Here is a 24,461-nt window from a genome sequence, read left to right as displayed (position 1 = left end):
CCTTATTTCAAATAAAATTAGCTTGTTATCGAAACATGCACATATCATATATAGAACATTAATGTAAATTCAAAATAGGCTTAAGAAACCGAAGCGGGTAAAAATTAAACTTTTATAAAACTATTTGATGCAGTTTATAGACATTAAAAATTTAAATCATAACCTTTATTACACAGCAAAAAACGTACATACAAATTATAGTGGCTAAATTTGCTTCAGTAGATACCAAATATTGGTGTGGAAGAAAACAATAACTTACTTTTGCAAATCTTACTCGATGTGAAAAAGAAGGAAAAAAAGACTACAGACAAAATCCAAAATGAACCTACGCTGTTGTTTAAGAAAGCGAAAAAAATAATCTCCTTCTAATCTTTGCGTAAGTTTTATCAACTATTGGTATTTAGATTTAATTACAACCCTTAAAGCATGTATGAATGTTTGTTTTGGTATTAACTTGAAATAACACACAACACGAAATTCGAATGGGTGGTACTCTACAGTTTTTGCAGCATTTCTATCCACCGGATCATGGATCTAAACCGAATAATCTAAGTTTTAACCATCCTATATATTACCAATTATCTTTGAATGTTTTTTTCTTATTATTATTGGTCAGGGTGCATTATTAACCGTGTTTGTTTACAACTATTTCTGCAACAATGTTATTTACTAGAGTTGGTACATATAACACGTATTTTGTACAAATTATACATACCACGTATTTCAGAATTCTCCAATCTATTAAACTTGACACCCTTTTTTCACATTTCACTAGCAAAAAAGATAAAGTCCTACATTTTTTCATGGCCGGCTTCCATAAATTTAAATAAATTGTTGATTTTTCTTTCCAATTATGTGAGATTTTTGTAATCTAAAAAGGCTTTAACTATTGAAAAAAAGAAGAAACTATTTCAATGAAGGTTCTCTGAATGACACTCTCGAGTCACATTGAATTTTTTCTACAACTAACATAGGCAACATGAAATGTGACAATATTTCTTATTCCTATTTCACTTTGAAAGGTGTTCACCATTAAAGTTTACTTTTTCTGAATAAAAAACATTCAATTTAGGTTTACGTCACGTAAAAGTGTATCTTTTGGCTCGAATACTGACGATTTTAAATAGGTGGCAGACAGGAAAACTGCTATAGTATGTTTTGGTTATTTTCATTAATATTTTTCCAAGTGGTTAAATTATACACCCAATTTAAATTTAATAAATAACGTTCCAGCTTCAACGTTCTTTTTAAAAACACGTTTAAATTTGTATTCGCAACTTAATTCAGATGAAGTGACTAGACCCGAGCATTTTTTTACAAGCAGATAAATAAAGAAATTTCATTTAAGTTTAAATAAAGTTAATTTCATTCAAGTTTAGAATCTCTGTACTTTTAGTCGTCCAAACATATTTTACCTTTGCTTGTACTCAAATTAATTACAAAAATATAGTAGTTTTTTACAAGGTGATAACAGTGAGTAGACGAATGATTTTAAGTCTTCAAATGTACTTTTCGCAAAATAATTTTTTTAATGTTTTACATCACTTTAAAGACGATATCTCATGCTGTTTTAAAGACAATATTCTAAAATTTTTCATGAGTGTTTATGTTTAAAGCATACATGTTTTGAACTACAGACTAAGGGAAAAAAGTAGAATTTCCTTTATCGCAAAGATAACTGCAAAAATTCTCAACATTTGCTTTCCTAACTACATTGATCTCTAACTCAGTAGTATATGCACTTGTTTTTAAAATAATAATTCAAAACAAAACTGATATCCCTCTCAATAAAATCCCCAAAGTTTTTTTTCTTTGTGTGTGTGTGTGTTTTTTTTTGTGTGATAGGCACTTTTTTACAGTGTTTAGCGTATTTGTAAAAAATTACATAATTTTCTTATTATTATGCTTAACTGCTTACTTCGTATGCCTTCTAGAGATCCAAACGCTGTTTTCTTAGAAGAGGATGAAGAAACTGATGAGAGAGATTCTGGAAGATACAGTGGTGTAAATTGGCCTCCATACGATCGCCTCCATCAGAGATATATTTTAATGGGTGGGTAAAATTATAAGTTATTCTTACCTTTATTTTAATTTGAATAAATAAATTGTATGAAGAGTTATTTACTTGACTTATATTAGAATCTTAAATTTTATTTTGGGCAACTAAAGAATATCATATTTCTCTCGTCTTTATTAAATTAAGTTTTTTAACTTCAATATATTTTTAAGTTATCGTTATTTTTTTCGTGTTATGTGTATCTATTTGAAACACACAAACGCAAATTTATATAAACAATAATATACTAAAAATGCGAGTGTTTTTATTTCTAATTTTAACACTTAACACAAATTTAACACGCAACAGAATAAACAATTTAACACTTTTAAGCATAAGGAAATATTAATAATTCATAATTTTGTCACAAATCAAACCAAATTTCATGGGTCGCTATAATTCTATTATACAACATACATTTTAATTCCTACATTTATAAATATTATTGTGTTAAACTCATTTACTTAATATTCGTATGAAAATCAATAATGCTACCAAAAATTAATTTCATGAAATATTTGACTGGGATAAAATGTTTAAAAAATGCATGCCAATATGCACAACATACAGAATTGAAAAGAAAATATCTATCTATTCATCTATCTATCTATATATATATATATATATATATATATATATATATATATATATATATATATATATATATATATATATATATATATATATATATATATATATATATATATATATATATATATATATATATATATATATATATATATATATATATATAGATATATATATATATATATATATATATATATAGATATATATAGATAGATAGATAGATAGATAGATAGATAGATAGATATTTACAGGACTACATGACTCTATGTTTTCAGCTAATATGCAAAATTTGCATAATTTAGAATTTAATCTTTTTTATTTATCTTCTAGGTCTGAAATCGAAAGTAAAAGACCATTACCATTCACATCGTTTATCTTTTTGGCTTCATCTCATTCCCTCATTAAACAGACCAGGAGAAGGAAATCTTAGCTACAGTCATCACATGCTTGATGACCACAACAATCTTCGCACGTATGATGGTAAAGTAAGGGACATTCCCAGTGATCTTGCAAAAGTGACGCCAGAAGAAGTATTTTATCCACCACCTTTACCGATGCCAACAATATCTCCTCCTCATTCAACCACACCTCTTTCAGAGGTTTCCACTAGGCAAGCTCAAATAGTCATTAAGCTCAATAATTTACCACCGGGAATGAAAAAAGGAGCTGGTGCAGAAAACTTGACTAATTTTGTTGAAAATTTTGAGTCATCATCTACAGTGCCTCCTAACGAAAGAACTACAGATTCTTCATCTAATCCCTTTGATATGGGGATATATTCAACAGCGCTTAGTGTTACAATAGCTGTTGGATGTTCACTGCTTATATTAAACGTACTTATATTTGCTGGTGTGTATTATCAAAGGGATAGGAATAGAATGGAGTTAGCTCTGCAAAAAGCAAATTTTCAGGTAAAATAAAAGCTGTTGATAATCTAATGAAAACTTTTTTTTTATTTCATTTTTTGAGTTTTATTGACATGATGGTATACTATGCGTTTTAATAAGGTGTTCTTGTGTTATAAAATAGTATATGAAACACACCATTATTGCATATAACTCATTTCTTCAATTACTATGTTCAAGTATATGATGAGTAGCTTAAATTAAAATTTTACAACTCAAAAGACCTTAATACGTAATATATATTTTTCTGATTTTTTAAAAAGGAGTATTTATTTTAGAGAAGATACGGGATTTTTCTAAAATATACAAATAATTAATTTAATCAAAGGGAGTATAATAGTGTGTCTAAAGAAGAATGAATCCTAGTACTTTAGAAATATACTTATCTTAGTATTTTAAAAATACAATTTTATAAAATTGACATTAATTATTTATTGACTAATTCAATTTTTAAAACATATTTCTACTATTTAAAATCATAACAACGTATTATAGCAACGCATAATGCCTGTGCAACGTACTTAGAAGAAATAATAAATATTTAAAAAGAAAGCTGATCTTAACATAAGTTGACAAAGTGACAAAAACATATTAACGCAAATGAATGAGCTCCGGAATGTATTCCAATGAGGTCGAACTAAAGAATATAGATGGAGGAAGAAGTGAATTTCGAAACTACTGCGGGGAACAGCGCAATTTGGTGCGCTATACCATAAAAACAACTTAAAGGGGAAGACAATTACTTAGACTTAGCGGACCGTCTTTTGATGCGTCTGAACTGATAATGGGAACTGCTTGGTTCTGTATGCTATAGCAGAAAAACAACTTACAGAGTAAACAACGTACTCAGATTTAACTATGCATGTTGCAAACAAGTTTTACGAACCTCCACTGTTGTAACTCTAAATATTGTTTTTTTTTCATTATACCCAGGGACTGCACCTAACCTTGGGAGACTGGTTTACATTATGCCAATGAAATCTTCACTTCTTCCCCTTTGTATATTCTTTGGTCCAATGGTGCAATCTCGTAGACAAATCGTTTATTAAGGTACATTAGAACTAGACTTAGACCAAAATTTAATTTCAAAAAAAAAATAATGAAAGGCAGCATGAAGTAGAATAAAAAAAATATAATCAGAATGGTTTTAAAGCACACCATTTTGTAACAGTTTCTGCCTGTTGATAAACGTATAGAAAACACCAATACCATGGTTATCTCCAGAAAAAAATGGGCAAGAGGGATTTAACTGAAATAGAAAGATGCAAGGCCTCGGTAATTTTAAATATCTAGACCGAGTTGAATAAAATAGACATTGTTTATGACGTCAAAGAAGTCAGCAAAAACATTGAAATAGAAGAAATATCTCTTACCCCATATTTTTCTTTTGGTGGCCAGTCACATAATAAGAAAGATATAAATCCTCACTAGTCGACTAATTCTTCTGATTGAAAATCAGTAAAAATAGAAAATTAAAAATGAAATGACTTATTCCTACTGGATATGGAACTAATCACTTATCTATTCCTTAACGCGCTACTTTATAAACTAATTTTATTATTTAATATTGGAGGCTAAAACTACATAAAGTGTAAAAAATGAGGTTATTTTATTAAACGATTTGCTTACTTTCAAATGAATGTGTTGTTAGAAAATCATGTTTTTCTTACAAGAATCTGAGGTATTTTAGGAAACGATTTGCTTATTTTTAAAAAATTGCCTTATCGAAAATCACGTATTTCTTCCCTGGATCAGATCAGAGGGATTACTTTAAGTTCTAAGAAATTCTTCTCGGTCTAAGAAAATCAATAGTGAAAGAAAATTCTCTAACCTAACTTCTTTTGCAATTCAAACCAATAAACAAACAGTAAAAGTTCAATAAAATTCTGAAAATTGAGAATTGAGCTTGTGAAATCGTTTTTACGGCATTTGCATTGGTCTGGAATAAAAGAATATATCAATTCTTAGAATACAACCGAAGAATATATTAGGATGTTTTTAAATTTCTATTGAAAGATCTTGGCTAAATCTATATAAACTATTGTCATATTTATATTCATCTTTTGAGAGTTTAAAAGAAAATGAAGAAAATAAAAAAAAACATCTCATTTAGTGCAAAGCAACGCAAGAGATTTTTAAAATTAAAAAGTCTTACCGCACGCATTTTTTAAAATTATATTACCAACGCTATTAAATGTGTGATAATAAAATAAAATAAAATAAATATGGGTCAAAACTTATCCTCCTTAAAAGGTATTATAAAAAAGAACATATTGCTTTTTTACGAAGCCTGTTACATCACCATGTTCCTCGAATAGTCCTTGCTGTATAATGTTAAGAAAATAAAAATGATAACTGGAACTGGTGTAATTCTATTAACTTATATAACTACACCATTTAAAAGATGGAAGGTAGGGTTGAAGCTGGTTTACTTTACTGTACTGGTAGACCCAAAAGAATTTCAATAGACTTTCTTCCAATATCTCATTAGACACTCTTATTACCGAAAAAAAACATTTCAATTCTTCAGGATCCTTTTTTCGAAATTTCTTATTGTAACATTACCGGATGTTGCTGAACGAAAAATCTGATATACCGTAATATTTTGCAGTAATAATTACAGTAATAACTGAATCACTCTAAATAAATATTTCTGTAAAAATTACGGTAAAGTATTTGATATTAAAAATGGATTTTACTGTAAAATAGATTATACGGATGTTGATACTGCACCCAAACTGTCGGTACTTTTTACCGTAGTTTTCGAAAATGTTTTAATCAGTACGTTTCTTCCAACATAGTTTACCTGGAATCACGATGGCATTCGAGTATGAGATTCGTGGCCGGCACCCCTAAAGTATTCTTTTTCCACATACGTGCCACTGAAATATAAGATATTTTATAAAATTACAATAAGATTTGTGATTTTTTTAATTTAAAGTTTCTAAATTTCATAGGGGAGAGGGAAATCTGCATAGAAAAAGTGAAACTTTTTGTAGGTAAGCCCCTGCTTTAGAAAAGAATAGACAAGAAAATACATTTTCTTACAAAAAAATCTCTTAAGGCTAACCATTGAAACAAAAAAAAATTAACACACAAAAATAAATTTACCTGTTCAGGTTAGAAAACTTCAACGGTAAAAGTAAATTAAATCAAATGAGTTACAAAATTACTAAAAGTTAAATTCAAGATTAAAAACTACCTAAACTGAATTAACGAAAACAAACAAAAAGCGCTAAATTTGAAAGTTGATGCAAGTGGAATTCAGCAGCATCCTTTTGACCCTCACTTTCAATATTAAGTATATTCAATGTAAAACAAACACTCACTTTTGTGAACGAAGAAACTGCATACGTCTAAATCAGGTGTAGATCACGCTTTTGAGACTTTTTACAGACTTTAATTTATTTACAAATTCTACTCGGGAACTAGCCTTAAAATTTAAAGTCGTATTATATGAAAGTTTAAAAAATCACAGAAGATCTAGTGTGAACAGATTTTACTTTTACTGTACTTGAAGCATTTTTCCCTTCGAATTTCATACTTGATCATTCTTGACAAGCAAAATTCATGGCCTTGAGTATTCTTTAAAGTCAACAGAATATCATACATATTTTGTTCAGTTTAGATACTTCGTATAAATACGTATTTACTGAAATATACAATTTAGTGATTCAATGTTTTGACAGGAAGGTTTTGGCAAATTTAAGTCTAAGATTGATCTAAATCCTTATTTCAAGAATTGTAATGGCCTTTATCCAAGTGTTAATAATAAGTATAATATGTCCTTATAGTTGGTGTGAAAGTTATAGAAACAAACAAAAATATTTATTAATTTTAATTTTCCTACAAGACTTCAAAGCATTAGCAGATATAGAGTGAATTTTTACTTATCGAAAAAGTATATAACCTTAGATTTTTTCCAGCAATTTTTTTTAGAAACGAAAAAAAGCATATAAATATATGTTTTACATATAGAAGGAAGCCCAATATTCTAATAAATTAAAGAACTGTCACTTAATGAAAAACGTAGCATCGACTTGCTTAATTTATTTTTTTAAATAAACTGTGTTTAAGTACTATAATTTTGCGCAAAGTGTTCATTGTTTTATGCTTAACTAACATAAACTAAATTACAAAGTTGCTGTGTTACTTTAAAAAGACACACCATCACACATTTCCTTAATTATTACCATTCCTCAGATTAAAGTTTATTATCTTTAAAAAAATCATTAAACTTTTTTATAAATTTTAAACTTAATTGAATAATACTCATTAACTTCCAAAACATCTCTACAATATTGGGTATAGAGTGCGTTTATGCTTTTATCTTGCAAATTATGCACTTTTAACTTGTTATTTAATTTATTGGCTTTGCGGCTACTTAAATGTTGAAACGAATTAATTAATTAGATTTAAGAAACACGTTAATTAATATTTGTTTTCAATAAAAATTATGTTGCTATTTATAAAACTTTCTAATTATGACGATAATCTAATTACTTAACTTTTTTTCTCTTCAAACATATTTTAAAAGTAAATACGTTTCAAAATCATAAAAATCCTTTTATAATTACCAGGAAAATCAGAAACTCTTAATCCTCTGAAATCTTTGTCTGATAAGACAAAACAATTCCGGAAATGAAGACTTCTTAAAACTTCTTTCAATTATCTTCTGTTTCATTTTAGATGGTATGCAGTCTCACTTTTCAAATAAATAAAAGTGGTAGTTTCATTTAACTCTAAGCAGTGCCGATAGCTTCATATGCAATAACAAAAGAGATTGATTCGACCTGTTCCATTCAATAAAGGGAGAGTTTAATTAGAATATTTTCGTCCCTAAAAATTCCCTTGTTAATTGCGCTTCGTTTCCAATATCTGTTATTTTTCCTCGAAACAAAGAGGGGAAGAACTTAAGATAAATTGAAATTTCGATTGTTTTGCTCGGGAACTTCGAATAATTAATTTTTCTTAGTTTTCCTAACACCGTTGAATTCTCGGATACACAATGTAACATCGTGAAGTGTAAATTTAACAAATTTTAAACCATCCAATAATTCTAGTAGGTGTATATCTTTTAAAAGATGAGATATTCGTGGTGACGCCTTTTTTTATCTCTTATTATAAGAAAATTAATTCTAACATTTAATAAAATAATTTAAATTTTCCTAATTTTCTTTTTACAATAAGGAGCTTGGAAAATAAGTTTTCTTTGTTATGTAGAATCCAAATTAAAATTGAGCATTTGTTAAAACTAAGATGCAATGCTTATCTGAATATTAAAATTGATTATTTTCAAAACTGAAATTACTTTTCTGCCTTGCTTAAGAATAAAAATATCTAAATTTTCGGTTGTAAAAGCATTGGGTTATATTGGCTGAACGTAAACTCATGAAAATACTTTTATATGTTGTTCTACCTAAATTAAATTTTAACTCTTTCTTTCCATTTTTCTGTTTTATAAACGCGTTTACTATTAAATATTAATTTTAAGAGTAAGGAAAAAAGAAAAATTTACTATCCAACGACTGTTTTATTTTCTTAGAGGAATATGGTTCAACATGTGATTATTTATCTTTTCCTTCTGCCTGTATGAGTAATTTTATTCCATCGAATTCTATCACCATAATAGTCTTTCAAAATGTTATTCCAGTATCATTAAAAAGTCTTCCTATGTTCTTCACCAAACTCTCGGTAATTTTTACCGATGCACTTGACAATGATTTCGGCAAAATTTAAAATAAAATATATTTTTAGAATAAATATTTAATTTTGCAATTAAATATAGTATTATTGTTGGTAATTTTATCATAATCCTTAGAGCAGGGCATGAATGCAATTTATTTTGTTAAATTTACTTTTAATTTTTTTGTTCCTTTTTACTAAATAATTAATACTAAGAATTATAATTTTCACCACCAGATATACTCTTAAATAATTACCATTCAAAAGGAAAAAATTGCAAAATGAATGACTTAAAAGCTGTATGTTTCTGAATCATTCTCAGAATTATGCTTTTTTTTCTTCTTTTGTCCAGAAAGTTCTTCGTTTGACCAGAAGTGTCATTACAATGTAGTACTATAATTTAACCAAAAATATTTTCTTTGCGGAGTTTTTTTTTTCATTTTATCAAAAACAAGATCATTGTAAAGTGTATGTAAGATTTTGAAAGTGTTCATAAGATAAAAAAACTTTGTAGGAGATCTTACAACCTATAGACATATATAAGCGAGAAAATGAAAGATTCGATTTTTTTAGTGTATTATTTGTTAAAATCTTACCTTAAAGGGACTGATATTTACATTTATAGCATAACACTGGAAAGACTTTTTTGAAGTTTTAGTATTAAGCCAAAACAACCAGGAAGTCATTTACCATCTGCTAGAACATAGCTTATTATTTAAATGAATTTTTAAATTTTTTAGTTGAATTGAGAATTAAATTGTGAGAAATTGGATATGTGAAAAAATATATCATTGTTTCAAGCACGAAACTATTTTGCAAGGTAACTTGCAATAGTTTTCTTTTCAAAATCTTAAACATTTATTTTCTCTCATACATAAAATAATAATTGTAACATTAATAAAACTCTGTGTTCTGAAATAGCAATATTAAGGAATATTTATATTTATTTGTTATTTCTATTTGATAAATCCAAGCTAATTCAAATAATAGCAGACTTATTGGTTTACCTAATATATTTTATACTGCAAACATGAAAAAGTAACAAATATATTGTAATACTAAGCCTGCAAACAAATCTATTATAATTATTAACTTGGATACTATGATTTGGAGTAAAGTATGAGCAGGTAATACATCTTTTAGCATAAAACTGAAATCATGAGACATAAAAGTAGTAAAGTAAGTAGTAATATGTAGTAAAGTAAGTAGTAATATGTAGTAAAGTAAGTAGTAATATGTAGTAAAGTAATGAGAAGTAAAATTGAATAAAACTAGTTGCAAGAGGAAAAAAAAAACTTTTTTTTTTTCATTTTTAAGTTTTAAATAAGGGATCTTTTATGTACTAGTGATAATAAAAATCTGAGAACAAAAATAAACTAATGTTAAATTGTATTTAGTGATAAAGCTGCTTAATGAGTTTAAATAAGCAGATAAATGTTTATAAAGAGGTAGTTTAAAAGCAAAGGTTTTCTCATATTCTGGAAGTAATCCTTATTCTGAATAGTCTCATATTCTAGTTCTCATATTCTGGAGAGAAAAAAATTAAACGTCTCACAGCTCGTTTTTCGAAAAAAAAGATTTAAACTTTCAATTCTTACTCAATAATGGAATTAAGAAAATAAAAAATAACAATTCAAATTATAATTTTAACGGCATTAGAAATTCCTTTTTTTAAGATTATTGTTTTTTTTTTAAGATTTTTTTTTGAAGATTCTGTTTCTTTTAATTTTAAAAAATATCCAAAATATTTAATAATTATTGACACACAGACACACACTCGCACACACACACACACATATATATATATATATATATATATATATATATATATATATATATATATATATATATATATATATATATATATATATATATATATATATATATATATATATATATATATATGTGTGTGTGTGTGTGTGTGTGCCCGGAGTGGTCATATATATATTTTATTGGAAAATATGTATGATTTGCACGCTACTTTAACTTTATTTATTATTAATTATTAATATTACGTTATTTTAACTCTTTTTTAGAAATTTTAACACACATAATTTTACTGTCAAATAACTAGTCACTGGAGTATTTTAAATATGAAAAAAAGTATATTATTTTTCATTTACTGTTAAAGTATTTTTATTGTTTCGAATTTAAGTAAACTGGACACTCCTTATTCAGCGTCCATTCTTTAACATTTCTTTATTTTTACGTAAATTTCTTTTGTTCTTTGGACAATATATATATATATATATATATATATATATATATATATATATATATATATATATATATATATATATATATATTGAAATTTTGGCCAAACAGGCAATGCACTAAGACACATGAAGTTCTGTCTTTTTTTTTTAACAAATCCAAATAGGCAAGAGTAGCAAAGCAAAGTTCACTTTAAGAAAAAATCCATTTAATATAACAGAAAATATGTTATTTATCGCATACAATAGCTCATAAAATGATTTTAATAAACTATAACTTTAAGAAAATTAGCAAAATTACACATTTTTCTGATAATAAAAATTCTAGTTCAACACCGATTAAAATTAAAAAAAGTCACAAATCAATTATTTTCTTCTTCACACCTTAAATATTCTGATTCATTTATTAAGTGAGTAAAAACAAACATAAATCTGGTTATGATGAATTTTAACTACGCAATTACTTAAAGAGATGATTTCAAACACGAATTAACTGTGAAATTACATTTGTGATAATGCAAACTGTAAACAACATAAAATAATAAACATTGATAATGACTATAAGCCATGTTTAATTATATTTAAATTAATGAAGCATGATCCGATCAGCAATTAGCTTTGTAGGGAAAATAATCAAAATGTACTAAATTTAATAAGTTCCTTTACTTTTAAGGGTATAAAGAGATAGGTTGAACTCTGACCCACCCCAGGGGGGTATACGGAGATAAAAGTGAAATTATTACAATAAATTTCTCGAAAAACCAAAATTACAGTAAAATTTTGCCAAATGACAGTGGTGGTGATCAGTTAAAAATGGATTAACAATAACACTTGACAATTAAGAACATGTGTTAAAGGCAATGTAACCCAATAGCGCCGGTGTAAATGTCGAGAATTAAATGATTATAATAATAAGGAAACAAGAGATAAAAAAAAAATCTCAAAACTAAAATCAATGAAAGCTAAAAGTCCAAATAGTGAATATCTAAAATTAAAAGTCTGACTAGAAGTCTATGAAGTCTAAAATCAAAAGTAGATAAAAATTCAAAATGTAAGGCTAAAAGTTGATTAGTAAAAATTAACGATGACATGCTCTATTGTTGGTTCATGACTGGGGTCAGTTGATCTGGGGCTAGAATGTCCTCAAGGGTTTGTTTAATAATTTGAGTTACAATTTTCCTGCAGGTCAATATAGCGAAGAATTGATGTTCCTCTTCGCAATTATTCATGTGGGTTCCACGAAGTGCCCGGAATCTTGGACAGTGCTTAATTAGATGATCAATGTCCTGTCTCACTCCACAGTAATTGCATGAAGCTGATTTTTTGAAATATTTTTGTTGATAGGTCCCGAACACTCCATGGCCAGTAAGGAGCTGGTTTAAATAAAAATTGGCCTGCAGGCGCTTTATGCTTAGGTCTTTAAAAAATTTATAGGTTTGTCTTCCCTTGTCACTAGACCTCCAGTCATCTCTCCAGCGGTTAAAAGTAATGTTCTTAATGTAAGATTTATTTTCGCATTTTTCACCCGGGATCTCAAAATCAATCTGGCCAATCTTAGTGGCTTCCTTAGCAACCCAGTCGGCCTCTTCATTCCCTTCAATGCCAGAGTTTGCTTTAATCCAATTTATATTATAGTTGCTACTCTACATGGCTTTGATGTCTTCTATAAGTTTGAGGTGTTTACGTGGGTCCTCCAGGCTCATAAGAGAAGAAAGGGAATCTGTGTAAATGCTTGCCATTGGAGAACCCTGGTTTTTAAGCCATTGGAGCGCTGTCTGTATCGCAAGAAGCTCAGCCAGATAAATACTGCAGTTGTTATTTAAACGCGCCGAGATGGTACTGATGGTTTTGCCATTTATCTTCATTACAACACCATATGCAGATTTGTTTATAAGTTTACCATTGTTCTCAGTTTGAATTCTCGACCCGTCTGTAAAGATTTCAATGCCATGGTTAGTTGGAAGAAATTTCCCCCAGGGTAACGCGAGAGAGTTTGAGGGATGAACCAGTTTGGGAGGTAGTAAGAGGTGATCAGGAAAGTACATATGATTTTCAAGCCAATTGATGTCTTCTATCTTTAATTAATGACTTTAAGGGTATAGTTGGTTTATTTTTCAAAATCCGATAACAAATATTTTTCTTGAAGCGTTAATGATTGACACCATGCTACCCAAATTTTTTTAACGCAATTGGCTGTGAATATTTTGGTAAGAAATTTGAATGATGTAATCAGTTTCAGTTATTTTTATTTGATAAATCCGTGAAAATTTAATTTTTTTTATAAAATAAATCAAAAGCTATCTAGATTTTTTAAGAAAGAAAACATGAGTTTAAAAAGAATAGTAGAAAATAGTTTTAATTAATAAATAAAGGATTTTGTATCTGAGGAAATATTGGTCCTTTTCAAATATGAAATCGAACATGTATTGTTCGTAATACACGCACTCGTTAAATGAAATTCTAAATGCATTTTCTGAATGAGTACAATGAATAATTCTTTTAAGCTTTGAGCCTTGTTTTAATTTCTTTCCATCAAATTTAACATTTTTAATGTTAGGTAAAAAAAAGTGTTTTCAGCTTTTTTTAAAAAAAATTTTATAATAGCAGGTACGAATAGATAAACCTTATTTTTTGTAAAAATTCTCAGATTCGTGAACTTTATATTACAGTTTTTGGAAAAACCTAATTCAATATTTTAAAAATAGAAATTTACAAAGCTGATTAAAACTATTTAAAATCGAATTAGTTAAATTAAATAATTTTATTTGCTGTTGCGGAAAGAGATGCTTCAATTTAGTTTGATACTTCGTAATTACTACTCAGCCAAATACTTTATTCGTGCATCAACACTTCAATATATTATTAAATATTCTCCATTGTAAATTTATTACCTCCGTAATTGTTTTTAAATTCAAACCTTATTTGGTTTAAGATAAGTAACATTCCTGTGAAAACATTTTAAAATTTTCCCGTTGCGTAATAAAATTGAACAAACTATACAAATGAATCAGACTGCAAAATTTAAGTAAATAGCAATTTAAAGTAATTGTTTAAAATGATAATAGGGATTTTTTTCTCTAATTTGAATTCATTAATATGCTTCAGTAAATATGAAAGGCACAGAAAGAAATATCTTGATTGCTTTCAAATATCAACTGATATTGACATTCATGAATGAGTTAAAGCAAATACATAATTATACATTTATTAGCAAATAAAGTTTGTACCTTTTCCATTCAGGCAATTGAGTTGTGCCAAAGAACTGAAATTATATTAAAGCTGTTTTGAATTAAAAGTACTCTAACTCATTTCACAAAAATATTATACACTGGTTATCATAAATTAAGGAAAATTCACAAAAATCGCGATAACTCAAGAAATTACACATGGAATTTTATGAAACTTACCCACAATATACAACACATAGTAAGGTATTAAACAACATAAAAAGAAATTATCAGACATTAATAGTAGTATAGAAATTAGCACATGTATAAAATAAACAAATTGGAAGTATCGGTTTGCAATAGAAAAAGTACCTTTAATATGGAATATGATTGCCTCTAGAAGCAATACAGCACAAACAGCGATGTGTGATGCTTTCAATTATGCGGTCTATCAGTTCAATAGGAAGTGAGAGCCATTGCTCTTGTAAAGCAGTTGCAAGCGTGGCAAGGGTCTGAGGGGGCGGATTGATGGCAGATACACGCCTCCCTAGAGCATCCCAAACGTGCTCGATAGGATTCAAGTCCGGGGATCGAGCTGGCCACTCCATGCGAGTAATTGTTTCCTGTTGAAGATAATCATCAACAATGCGAGCTCTGTGTGGTCTTGCATTATCGTCCTGTAACAGGAAGCAATCACCAATTGCCCCGGCATATGGGCGCACATAAGCATCAAGGATGTTGTCTCGATAAACCTGAGCATTCACGGTTCCCCTTGGAAAGACATGGAGGTATGTGCGCCCTCCTAAGGATATGCCTCCCCAAACACAGACACTGCCTCTTCCGTATGCATCTCTTTCACGGATGTTTGATGGATGATAACGGGTCCCAGGTTCTCTCCATATCAAATAACGTCTACTGTCACTTTCTAGACTAAACCTGGACTCATCCGTAAAGAGAACAGGCCTCCATTGATCTGACGTCCAGTGGACATGTTGTCGGGCCCACTGCAAACGGTCTCTCCTATGGCGTGATGTGAGCGGCACGCAAATGGCTGGTCGTCTCGCATACAGACCACCTTCGTGGAGCCTTCTGCGCACAGTTGACGTTGACACCAACCTTCCGGTGGCTGCAGCAAGAGAGGATCTAAGATGTGTCGGAGTAGCGGTTCTATTCCTGCGTGCACTTAATGTCAAATATCGGTCATCGGCACTGGTCGTAACAGTTGGCCGTCCTTGACTGAACCTCCTAGATGCCGAATCTGTGGTTTGAAATTGCCTCCAAAGTCTATGAACCACAGATGGACTCACATTTAGCCATCTGGCCACTTCTGATTGACTCTGCCCTGCCTCTAGTCTCCCGATGGCTCTCCATCGTAGTTCTTCAGGCAAATGATGCCTAGAGGTCATTATTACGAATTGGCTATCTCAGATTTTCAATGTCGCAATCACAGTAAAATTTGTGTGCTTTCTCTCAAACTTGGACTTTTATGCTCCAGGCAGATGACGTAAGCCGAGTGCAGCGCCACTAATTTGCATATTGCAATTTTACTCAGCTACTCTTAGTGGACAACATATGCAAATTTTGCACGGTTTGGCTTACTTTTGAAAGAGTTATCGCTATTTTTGTGATTTTTCCTTAATTTATGATAACCAGTGTATTTTGCAATTTAGATTTACAGTTGAATTTCTTTTAAAATGATAAATATAAATTAATTTTAAAAACTCAGGGATTAAATAAACTTTAAAAATCGTCATTTCCTGGAAAAGGTTCATTAGTTATCCTAAACAATTAAAAATTTCTTATGGCAGTCTAGTACTTAGCAATATTCTTTTTGAAATGTTGCTAGAGAAAACTTTTTTGAGGTACTTAATTAACTATTGCATATCACTTTAAAACAGTATCAATTCATCAATCTATTGCAAATTTTATTATCAATTTTGTTTTATATATTGTAATCAAATCCTTTCTAATGCTTTGTAATAAATAAAACTAAGGAAAACCATTCGTAATTTTAAAGCCAATGCCATTTGTATATTTCATAGCCCATTTTAAAATTTGAAGCAAAAAATAAGCTTCTTATTCTCGGACCTCTTCTCTATTTTTTTGAGAAAGTTTTATGAATAAGTAGAAAAAAAAGCTATTTCGGTCAGGAAAGCAAAAGGTTTTAAAAATGCATAGCTATAAAAATGAACGAATTTTTATTTACCCTTTATGAAACAGTGGACTTCGGTTGCAAATTTCAGTAAGGCAACACATTAGCAACTATGACTTCAGACAGTGCATTTGTATGGAAGAGACATACTTTATCTCTTTGTTGCTTAAAGAATAAAGGAAGCATAGGTGCTTTAGTCGTAGTTCAGTTTATTGTTAGCGTTTAGTAGTCAATAGTTTTACATTTATAGTTGTTTGTAACATTTTTGAATGAAATGCAACACTGTGTCAGAAAAGGTCAACACAGGTGTCACTGATGTCACATGACTTCTAATGTATCGAGTTTCATTAAGAATTTAGCACGCTGAAAATTTTGCTACCGGAGATGGCACGCCGAGCCTAAGAGAAGTTTGATATTTTTAAATTTCATATAAAATTACATATAGGTAAATACAGTAAAAAAAATATTTTCATTGCGCAATAAACTCAATTTAAATACGCAAGTTACTGTTAGTAAATATTTGAAAAATTAAATTCTTTTTGCAGTAATAAATACTCTGATAAGAAGGTGCGTCCAAAGCAATCAAAATACGGTGGAGCTTATCGTTCTTCTGGCATTATTAGAGCACCAAAAAGTACCGAAGTACTTTGGTCATGAGTTAGATAAACTTTACAATAAAATAAGGTGTTTTATAATGCGGGAAAAAATTTGGAAAATGCGGTAAAATTTGGTAAATTTATCAAAATACCTGAGAGCATGACATTAAATCCATTTATTCGGTTAAATATAAATTTTCTACTGTGTATTTTTTGCTAAATATGTGGTAATAAGAATTATAATTTTAAAAACAATAATTTCCGATAAACAGTTATCATATTAATGGGAAGAACATCAAATGAACGGTTTATATAATGTATATTTTAGTTTCAGTAATCGGAATTATGTTGCTTTTTATCAGAAATGTACCGTTCAGTACGGTAATTTTGTCACAATTGTTTTTCACCGTGTTGAAGAATTGAAATTTACAACAGAAGACAATTGTGAAAAATATCAATATGAACACACGTGCCATACCTGCATGTTAAAATGTAACGAGAGAATTCCAAAATTGTAAATAATTAGCATGAAAGTGATTTTCAGTGCTTCTATTGTGAATACAAAGCACTTTCAAAGATTAATGCAGGGGTTGTAACAAGTCCAAAGTAAGCAAATATTAATATTAAATATTTTGGAAGCAGTGTCATTGATAAATGTATAATTATTTTTCGCAAACTACATTATATGCACCAAAACCTTTTTCAATAATAATATGTTCTCTCGGTGTACGATAATTTTTAGCAATTTCCCAAACTATAAAATAAAGTTTTTCTTCTTCTTATTTTAAAAGTAATTTATTGCTTGCAAAACGTAGGAAGAATTAAATTCCAAAATTCACACATTTCTGTATCTCACTTTAACTTTTTTGAGATTCAACATGTGTTTTGAAAATAAAGGAAAATTTTTAATTAAACTTTGAAAAAGTATTTAGTTTGTATTTCAAAGTATGTCTAAGAAATCATTTCTTGAAATGTTACAGCAGCAGCAACAGCTTGCAAACAGGATCGAGCTAGGTGGTCCTCCTGAACCCTCCACTCTAACTCAAAGCGTCACCACAAAGCAACATCCGATGAGAGCTCCACCACCGTCTCCAGCGGGACAATATTTACAAGTTCAAGATTTTACATACCCTGGTATGAATCCAGCCCACTACTTAAATTCTCTACCACCAAAACATCATCAGGGAATCGCAGTAATGGCTGCACCATCAGTCACTAACACACCAAAAACGGATCCACAGAGCACACCAGAGGCACAACCATTATTGCCACAAAATCAGAGTGAAGTTCGAATGATGAGTCATCTATGGTCTCCGCCCAATCAGGAGATCTCTGTGTGAGTACGTGGACGAATTTTCTAGTAAGATGCTTAAGTTAACAAAAAAGTAGCATACTTCATAAATATGCATGGTGTTTCGCAATGACTGACCTTAACATACTAAGTTCAGAATCTTTTTCTGAAATGCGAAATTAGAAAACGAAAATTAATATTTTAGTTTAAAAAAATCCCAATCAAAATTGCTTTATAACTAGTGAAGAAGCCGGGGTAAAAAGATTTGAACTATTTTTTTACGGGATGATAATTGGGGTAACTCGTTTTATCTTCAATCAAGCAGTGTTTGACGTTTTTTGCTCCCCATTTCTAAGAGTTGACGGCTTTTTTGTTTTCTTCCTTCGTTAAATATTAATTTGCAAAACTTAATGTGTATATTTTTAAAATAAATTTCAAAGGTGTTGATTATGAAAAAGCTTGAATGATTTCTAAATATTTCAAACAAATTGCCAGATAAATTTTATCTCTTCTTTAAAAAAAGTATTATTCCGTTTAAAATCCAAGTAAAGTAGTTGACAAACTAATATTGTATATACAAAGTAGGTAAAAATATCAGTTAATATCTATAATAAAATTAAAAGAAACCAATGATATCTACAAGTCGTATCAAGGTATAAAACAAGGTATATAAAAATAATTAAAGTGTATATAATTTAACTTCGCAAAACATTTTATAGCAGCTATACTGTTTATTTTTTCGTATGTGCTAAAGTCAAATATCATAACTTGACTACTCCACAACTAAAATATTTTTCTGCTATTATAAATCATATAGCAAACATGTAAAGCAAAATATATGTTGCGTGATAAAAAAAATATTACCCGTTATTGAGCTTAGGCTAGTTCGATTCCCATATGTAAAGTATTGAGTGATATTAAAATGATTTATAGTAACAGTATTTCTAAACTTTTATTTCGGACTATCAATTTTATTATATGAGATCAATTCGAAGTGTGAAAGTTCTTTCCAAGAAATAATAAGCTTTCTGCCCAATGAGATGAAAATAAAACTTAGTAAGTGCACTGCAGAAAATAGTGAATCAAATTATAGTAAAAAGTACAAGGTGCCGCTACTTTTTATATCTCTAATAAAAGTAAAAATAAAAAAACTGATATATCGTAAATTTTACAGCAATGATTACCGTAAAATCACTCTAATTAAATAAATTTTACAGCAAAATGGATTTTATAGATGATGCACCCAAAGGATCTGTATTTTATATCGTAATTTGATCCGGAATTTCTCACTGTGTAATAATCACTGTTCCGTTCATTTCAATTATCCAATCAAAAAGGCAGACTTTTGCAATTTTAAGCAGTCTGCATAATCCAAATTCTAAAAGCAACATTTTAAGTCGAATTTAAAATAAAAAGTATCGAATACCTTTCTAAAGAGAAACTTAATCTTAAATGTGAGTTATTGATGATTATCAAATTTAGCATGGAAAATAAATTTAAAGTGTGAAGCTTCCTGATAACAAATGTTGAGAGCACAAGTGTATGAAGAAGAGAATAACTTTTAGTAAAAAATGAAGTATAGATAATATCAAAAACAAAATAAGCCCCATCTTGTTTGGGAGATCCATCTAGGCTTATGGTCTAGCAATATTTGGAGATAACAAATCCACGAGGATCTATATGCAAGCCTCGGCCTAGATATACTATCGATCTTATAAAACTAAAAAGGAGGCATACGAAGTAAGGAAATAAAATAAATCTGAAAAAATAGTAATTGGATTTCATCCATAAAAAGAAGCGATATAGCAGGTGAAAAAGTTTTGACATGTGATCATCTGTTAGGAAGATGGCTTTTCAAAACAAGCTTTTCTTGAAGTCAATTTTGTGCGGTATTTTTCTAAGCTTTATCTTTTTTCTTCTTCATCGAAGCAATGGTGTTTATTTTATCAAATTTTCTTTTAAGTACTTTCCCTTGAGAGTAGAATTAATCAAATTACTAAAATAACATGCTGATAAAATTTTGAAAAAAAAGTGTTTATGTTTAGTCTCCAAGTTTAAGTACCAGGGATCTCCAGATAAGTGAAATTGGACATAAATATTTATTTTTTTAAATATATTATTTCAGCAATAAACTTAATTTCATAAGCGGAATTTATTATAAAGGTTTTTTGTATTATATAACTTAGCAGGAAAATTTGTTAAATTTATTACATACATCCATAGTTGTAATTGAATTTTGGTCTCATGCAAGCAGCACAATTTTATTTTGAGGAATAAAATTAATGCAAACATTTTAAATGCTGCATAATAATGTGTTTGTGGATGCCAAAATATATGATTTCGTCGTTACACTTTAAAGAATTCTAAAATATAATTTTTTGATAATATATTTTGATGAATATTTTGAATTTTTTTTATACAAATTAATTCATTCGAAACACAAACATAAATAAGTACATTTGACTTGAATGAGGTAAAAAGTAAAACAGCATCAAAACAAACATGATATATAACTGAAAGCCAATAATATTAACTAAATTTTCTGAAACAAAAAGTTAATGAAAAAATTAGTTTTCATTTTATTAATTTTTAGCTACGTATTAATTTGAATTTGTCATATATATAATATTAATCAGTAAAATTCAGAAAGTGAATTTTTTGCATATGCTTTTATTAAAATAAAAATATTGATCTGTGTAACATAAAAAAACAATGATTTAATCCAGTTTCTAATTGCTGTTGGAGCATTTTTATATGCCGGGAAATCGTACTGTGGGATCTAATGTTTCCACATTGATTTTCTTATTGTTTTCGAAATTTGTCCATCAGTATAAAATTAATAAAAAACATAAAAGTTCGCAAGTTTTCCTACAAATATTTCTGCATCTAAAATTTAATATTATTTATACTGTTATTATTACGTTTTTTTTATTGTTTTCTAAGTTAAAGGTTTAAAGCTAAGAACTATTTTTTATTGTAAAATAATTTTAAGATACAATTTAAGATAAAATTATTTAATTCGGTGTTTAATCTTATTAACTATTTTGCAATTATTATTTTTTGTGCAAATTACTTTAACATACTATTATAAATTACAGTTAAAGAGGTTCACGAAATGATTTAGAACTTAACTTTGAGCTTAATGCACAATTTGATGCACTCAAAAATAGCATTTAATATATTCATCCGCTTGGTAGCAGAAATATTAAATTACGGAATTAAACTGTTTAAATTTGTTATAACAATATACTTCAAATTTAAAATGTTACTGAAAAAAATATTACTTGCGAAAAGTACTCATGTTCACTAATAGATCTAATAGAATTATATAGGAATTATTTGAACTTGAAAAGTGCGGGCACAAGCATTAGCAAACAAAATTATTTTTTGTAGTTATATGTTAAGTGAATAATTGCAACCTTCGTAAAAAACATTCATGCTAAGAAAAAAAATGCTTCGCAATAATTTTTGTTTTATGCTAAGAAACAAAAATTATTGCGAAGCGATCATCGGGGAGGGTGAACGACTGCAAAAATTGCGCTCAGTGTCTTATTAATTTTTATATTCTACACCAGGAAGAGTACTAATTACTTGAGATTTCTTGTTGTTTTACAAGCTCATCAAATTTTAATCATTTTGATGCGATTGGTTCCTTTATGTTATTTGTTCTTCCATCATAAAATAACTCATATATCTCCTTATATTCATATTATAAGCCAATAAACTACCATAATAACAGTTCTAATCACATTAGAAGTAGCGTTGCTTTATAAGCTCATTTTAATTATTTCAATGTGATTTTATTCTTAATGTTATCTGTGCTTCCATCACAAAATAACTTACACTGTCCTTTATATCCTTATTTTTTGCAGTAAACTGCTATAATAAAATTTCAAATTACTTCCGAATTAGCATTGTTTTACAAGATGAATGAATTTTATTTATTTCAATGTGATTTGTGATTTGCACCCCTATGTTATCTGTACTTCCATCATAAAATAACTCACATTGTCCTCTTTTATTTATATTATGCTAAAGAAAGCTATTATAATTAGAATTCTAATTACTTCAGGATTAGCTTGTTTTATAAGCTCATTAAATCTTGATTTATTTTAGCGTGATTTGTTTCTTAATGTTATATGTACTTCCATCATAAAATAATTCACATTGCCCCATACAGACATTTATAGTATATGCCAGTAAACTGCTATAATAGGAGTTATAATTACTTCATAATTAGAGTTATTTTGCAAGCTCATTGAATTTCAATTTTCAATGTGATTTTATTCTTAATGTTACATGTACTTGCATCATAAAATAACTCACATTGTCCCCTTTTATTTATATTATGCGCCCCATCAAGCTATTATAATTAGAATTCTAATTACTACAGGATTAGCTTGCTTTACAAGCTCATTAAAGTTTGATTTATTTTAGTGTGATTTGTTTCTTAATGTTATATGTACTTCCATCATAAAATAATTCACATTGCCCCATACATTTATAATGTGCGCCAGTGAATTGCCATAATAGGAGTTATAATTACTTCATTTTTAGAGTTATTTTACAACCTCATCAAATTTTAATTATTTAATGTGATTTTATTCCTAATGTTACATGTATTTCCATCATAAAATAACTCGCATTGCCCTATACATTTATAATATACGCCAGTAAACTGCTATAATAGGAATTATAATTACTTCATAATTAGAGATATTTTACAAGCTCATCAAATTTTAATTATTTAATGTGATTTCATTTTTAATGTTGCATGTATTTCCATCATAAAATAACTCACATAGCCCCTTTTCGTCAGTCAGCTCAAGACACCCCGTGGAGAAACGACCGTATAGGATGGAAACATCTGTGTTTCGCTGAACAACTTCTACACATTCCTCGACAAGACGTGGATGACCACTAGTCGTGCAGGAATTAAAAAAAATTCATTGCCTGCAGGCGAATGAATTCTGCTCTATAACAGGCAAGACTTTGGGTCCAGCAAAGATATTTCATCCGTCCTTCCCGATGTCATGATGAAGAGACGAGATTTCACAGAATCACAGCTGTCCAAAGTTCTATGAAACTATCCATTAAATGGCGTTTCTCTACGTGAGATGATCAATGACCAACAGGAAAACTTTTTTGTTATATGTGCTTTGATATTTGTGCGTCAGTATATATAATTCTTGTTTTATCTTCATGAACAGTACATTATTGGTGGACCGTAAAATCATATGCTGATTCGCACACTCCCAAAGAAAAGGGCTCACTAAAGCACACAATTAAAATGTTTAACTGTATCTCCATTCGTTTTTTTTTTAATTTATGCGTGTTATTTTAAAATTATTCATTTTTTTTAAAATTTATAAATATTTCCAACATGTTTTTTATTTATACATGTTTATTCTACATTTTTTTTCACTTACGTTAATTAATTTATTACAATACAATAACCTTTTGTATGATCTGCAAAAATCTTGACTGAACTGATGGGATCGTTTATTGTTGAAGAATGAAGTTAATAAAAATGAATTAAAGTTATTGTATTTAATAAAATCGTTTATCATATAGTCTAGATATTTTAATTGCGAAAAAAACTACCTTCCCGTTGCATGTTAAGATTTAAAATGTTTAATTAAAAAATTGTTAAAACATCCCATGCAATTTTGTGTTAAAAAAATTCTATATGCAAAAATTGAAAGCATAGCAACAATGAGGAATCAATTAGAATTCAAATTAACTATTTTTCAAAAATAAAAAGGATCTATAAGACTTATTATGGGGTCTATAAGACTTATTTTATTC

At 28.7% G+C, this 24,461-nt stretch overlaps 1 protein-coding gene across 3 annotated transcripts in view; it reads left to right on the top strand.

The window, feature by feature from the left end:
* Positions 1-24,226, top strand: part of LOC107438593 (neuroligin-4, X-linked-like) — a 194,023-nt gene extending 169,797 nt beyond the window's left edge. The window contains exons 5-8 of one of the 3 annotated variants that reach the window (XM_071177467.2): positions 1,935-2,053; positions 2,975-3,555; positions 18,343-18,698; positions 23,477-24,226. In XM_071177467.2, the coding sequence (XP_071033568.1) occupies positions 1,935-2,053; positions 2,975-3,555; positions 18,343-18,698; positions 23,477-23,534 (1,114 nt within the window). In that variant the 3' untranslated portion in view covers positions 23,535-24,226. Of the gene's footprint in view, positions 1-1,934; positions 2,054-2,974; positions 3,556-18,342; positions 18,703-23,472 lie in introns of all 3 variants that reach the window. The other 2 variants (XM_071177468.2, XM_043053860.3) reach the window with 2 other exon arrangements.
* The last annotated feature ends 235 nt before the right edge of the window (positions 24,227-24,461 follow it).

The sequence above is a fragment of the Parasteatoda tepidariorum genome, chromosome 2 (genome assembly GCF_982258835.1).
Source record: "Parasteatoda tepidariorum strain Cologne lab strain chromosome 2, Ptep-v5.0, whole genome shotgun sequence".
NCBI lineage: Eukaryota > Metazoa > Arthropoda > Arachnida > Araneae > Theridiidae > Parasteatoda > Parasteatoda tepidariorum.
Note: the sequence above shows the minus strand (reverse complement) of the source record. Positions and strands in the feature narration are given on the sequence as shown.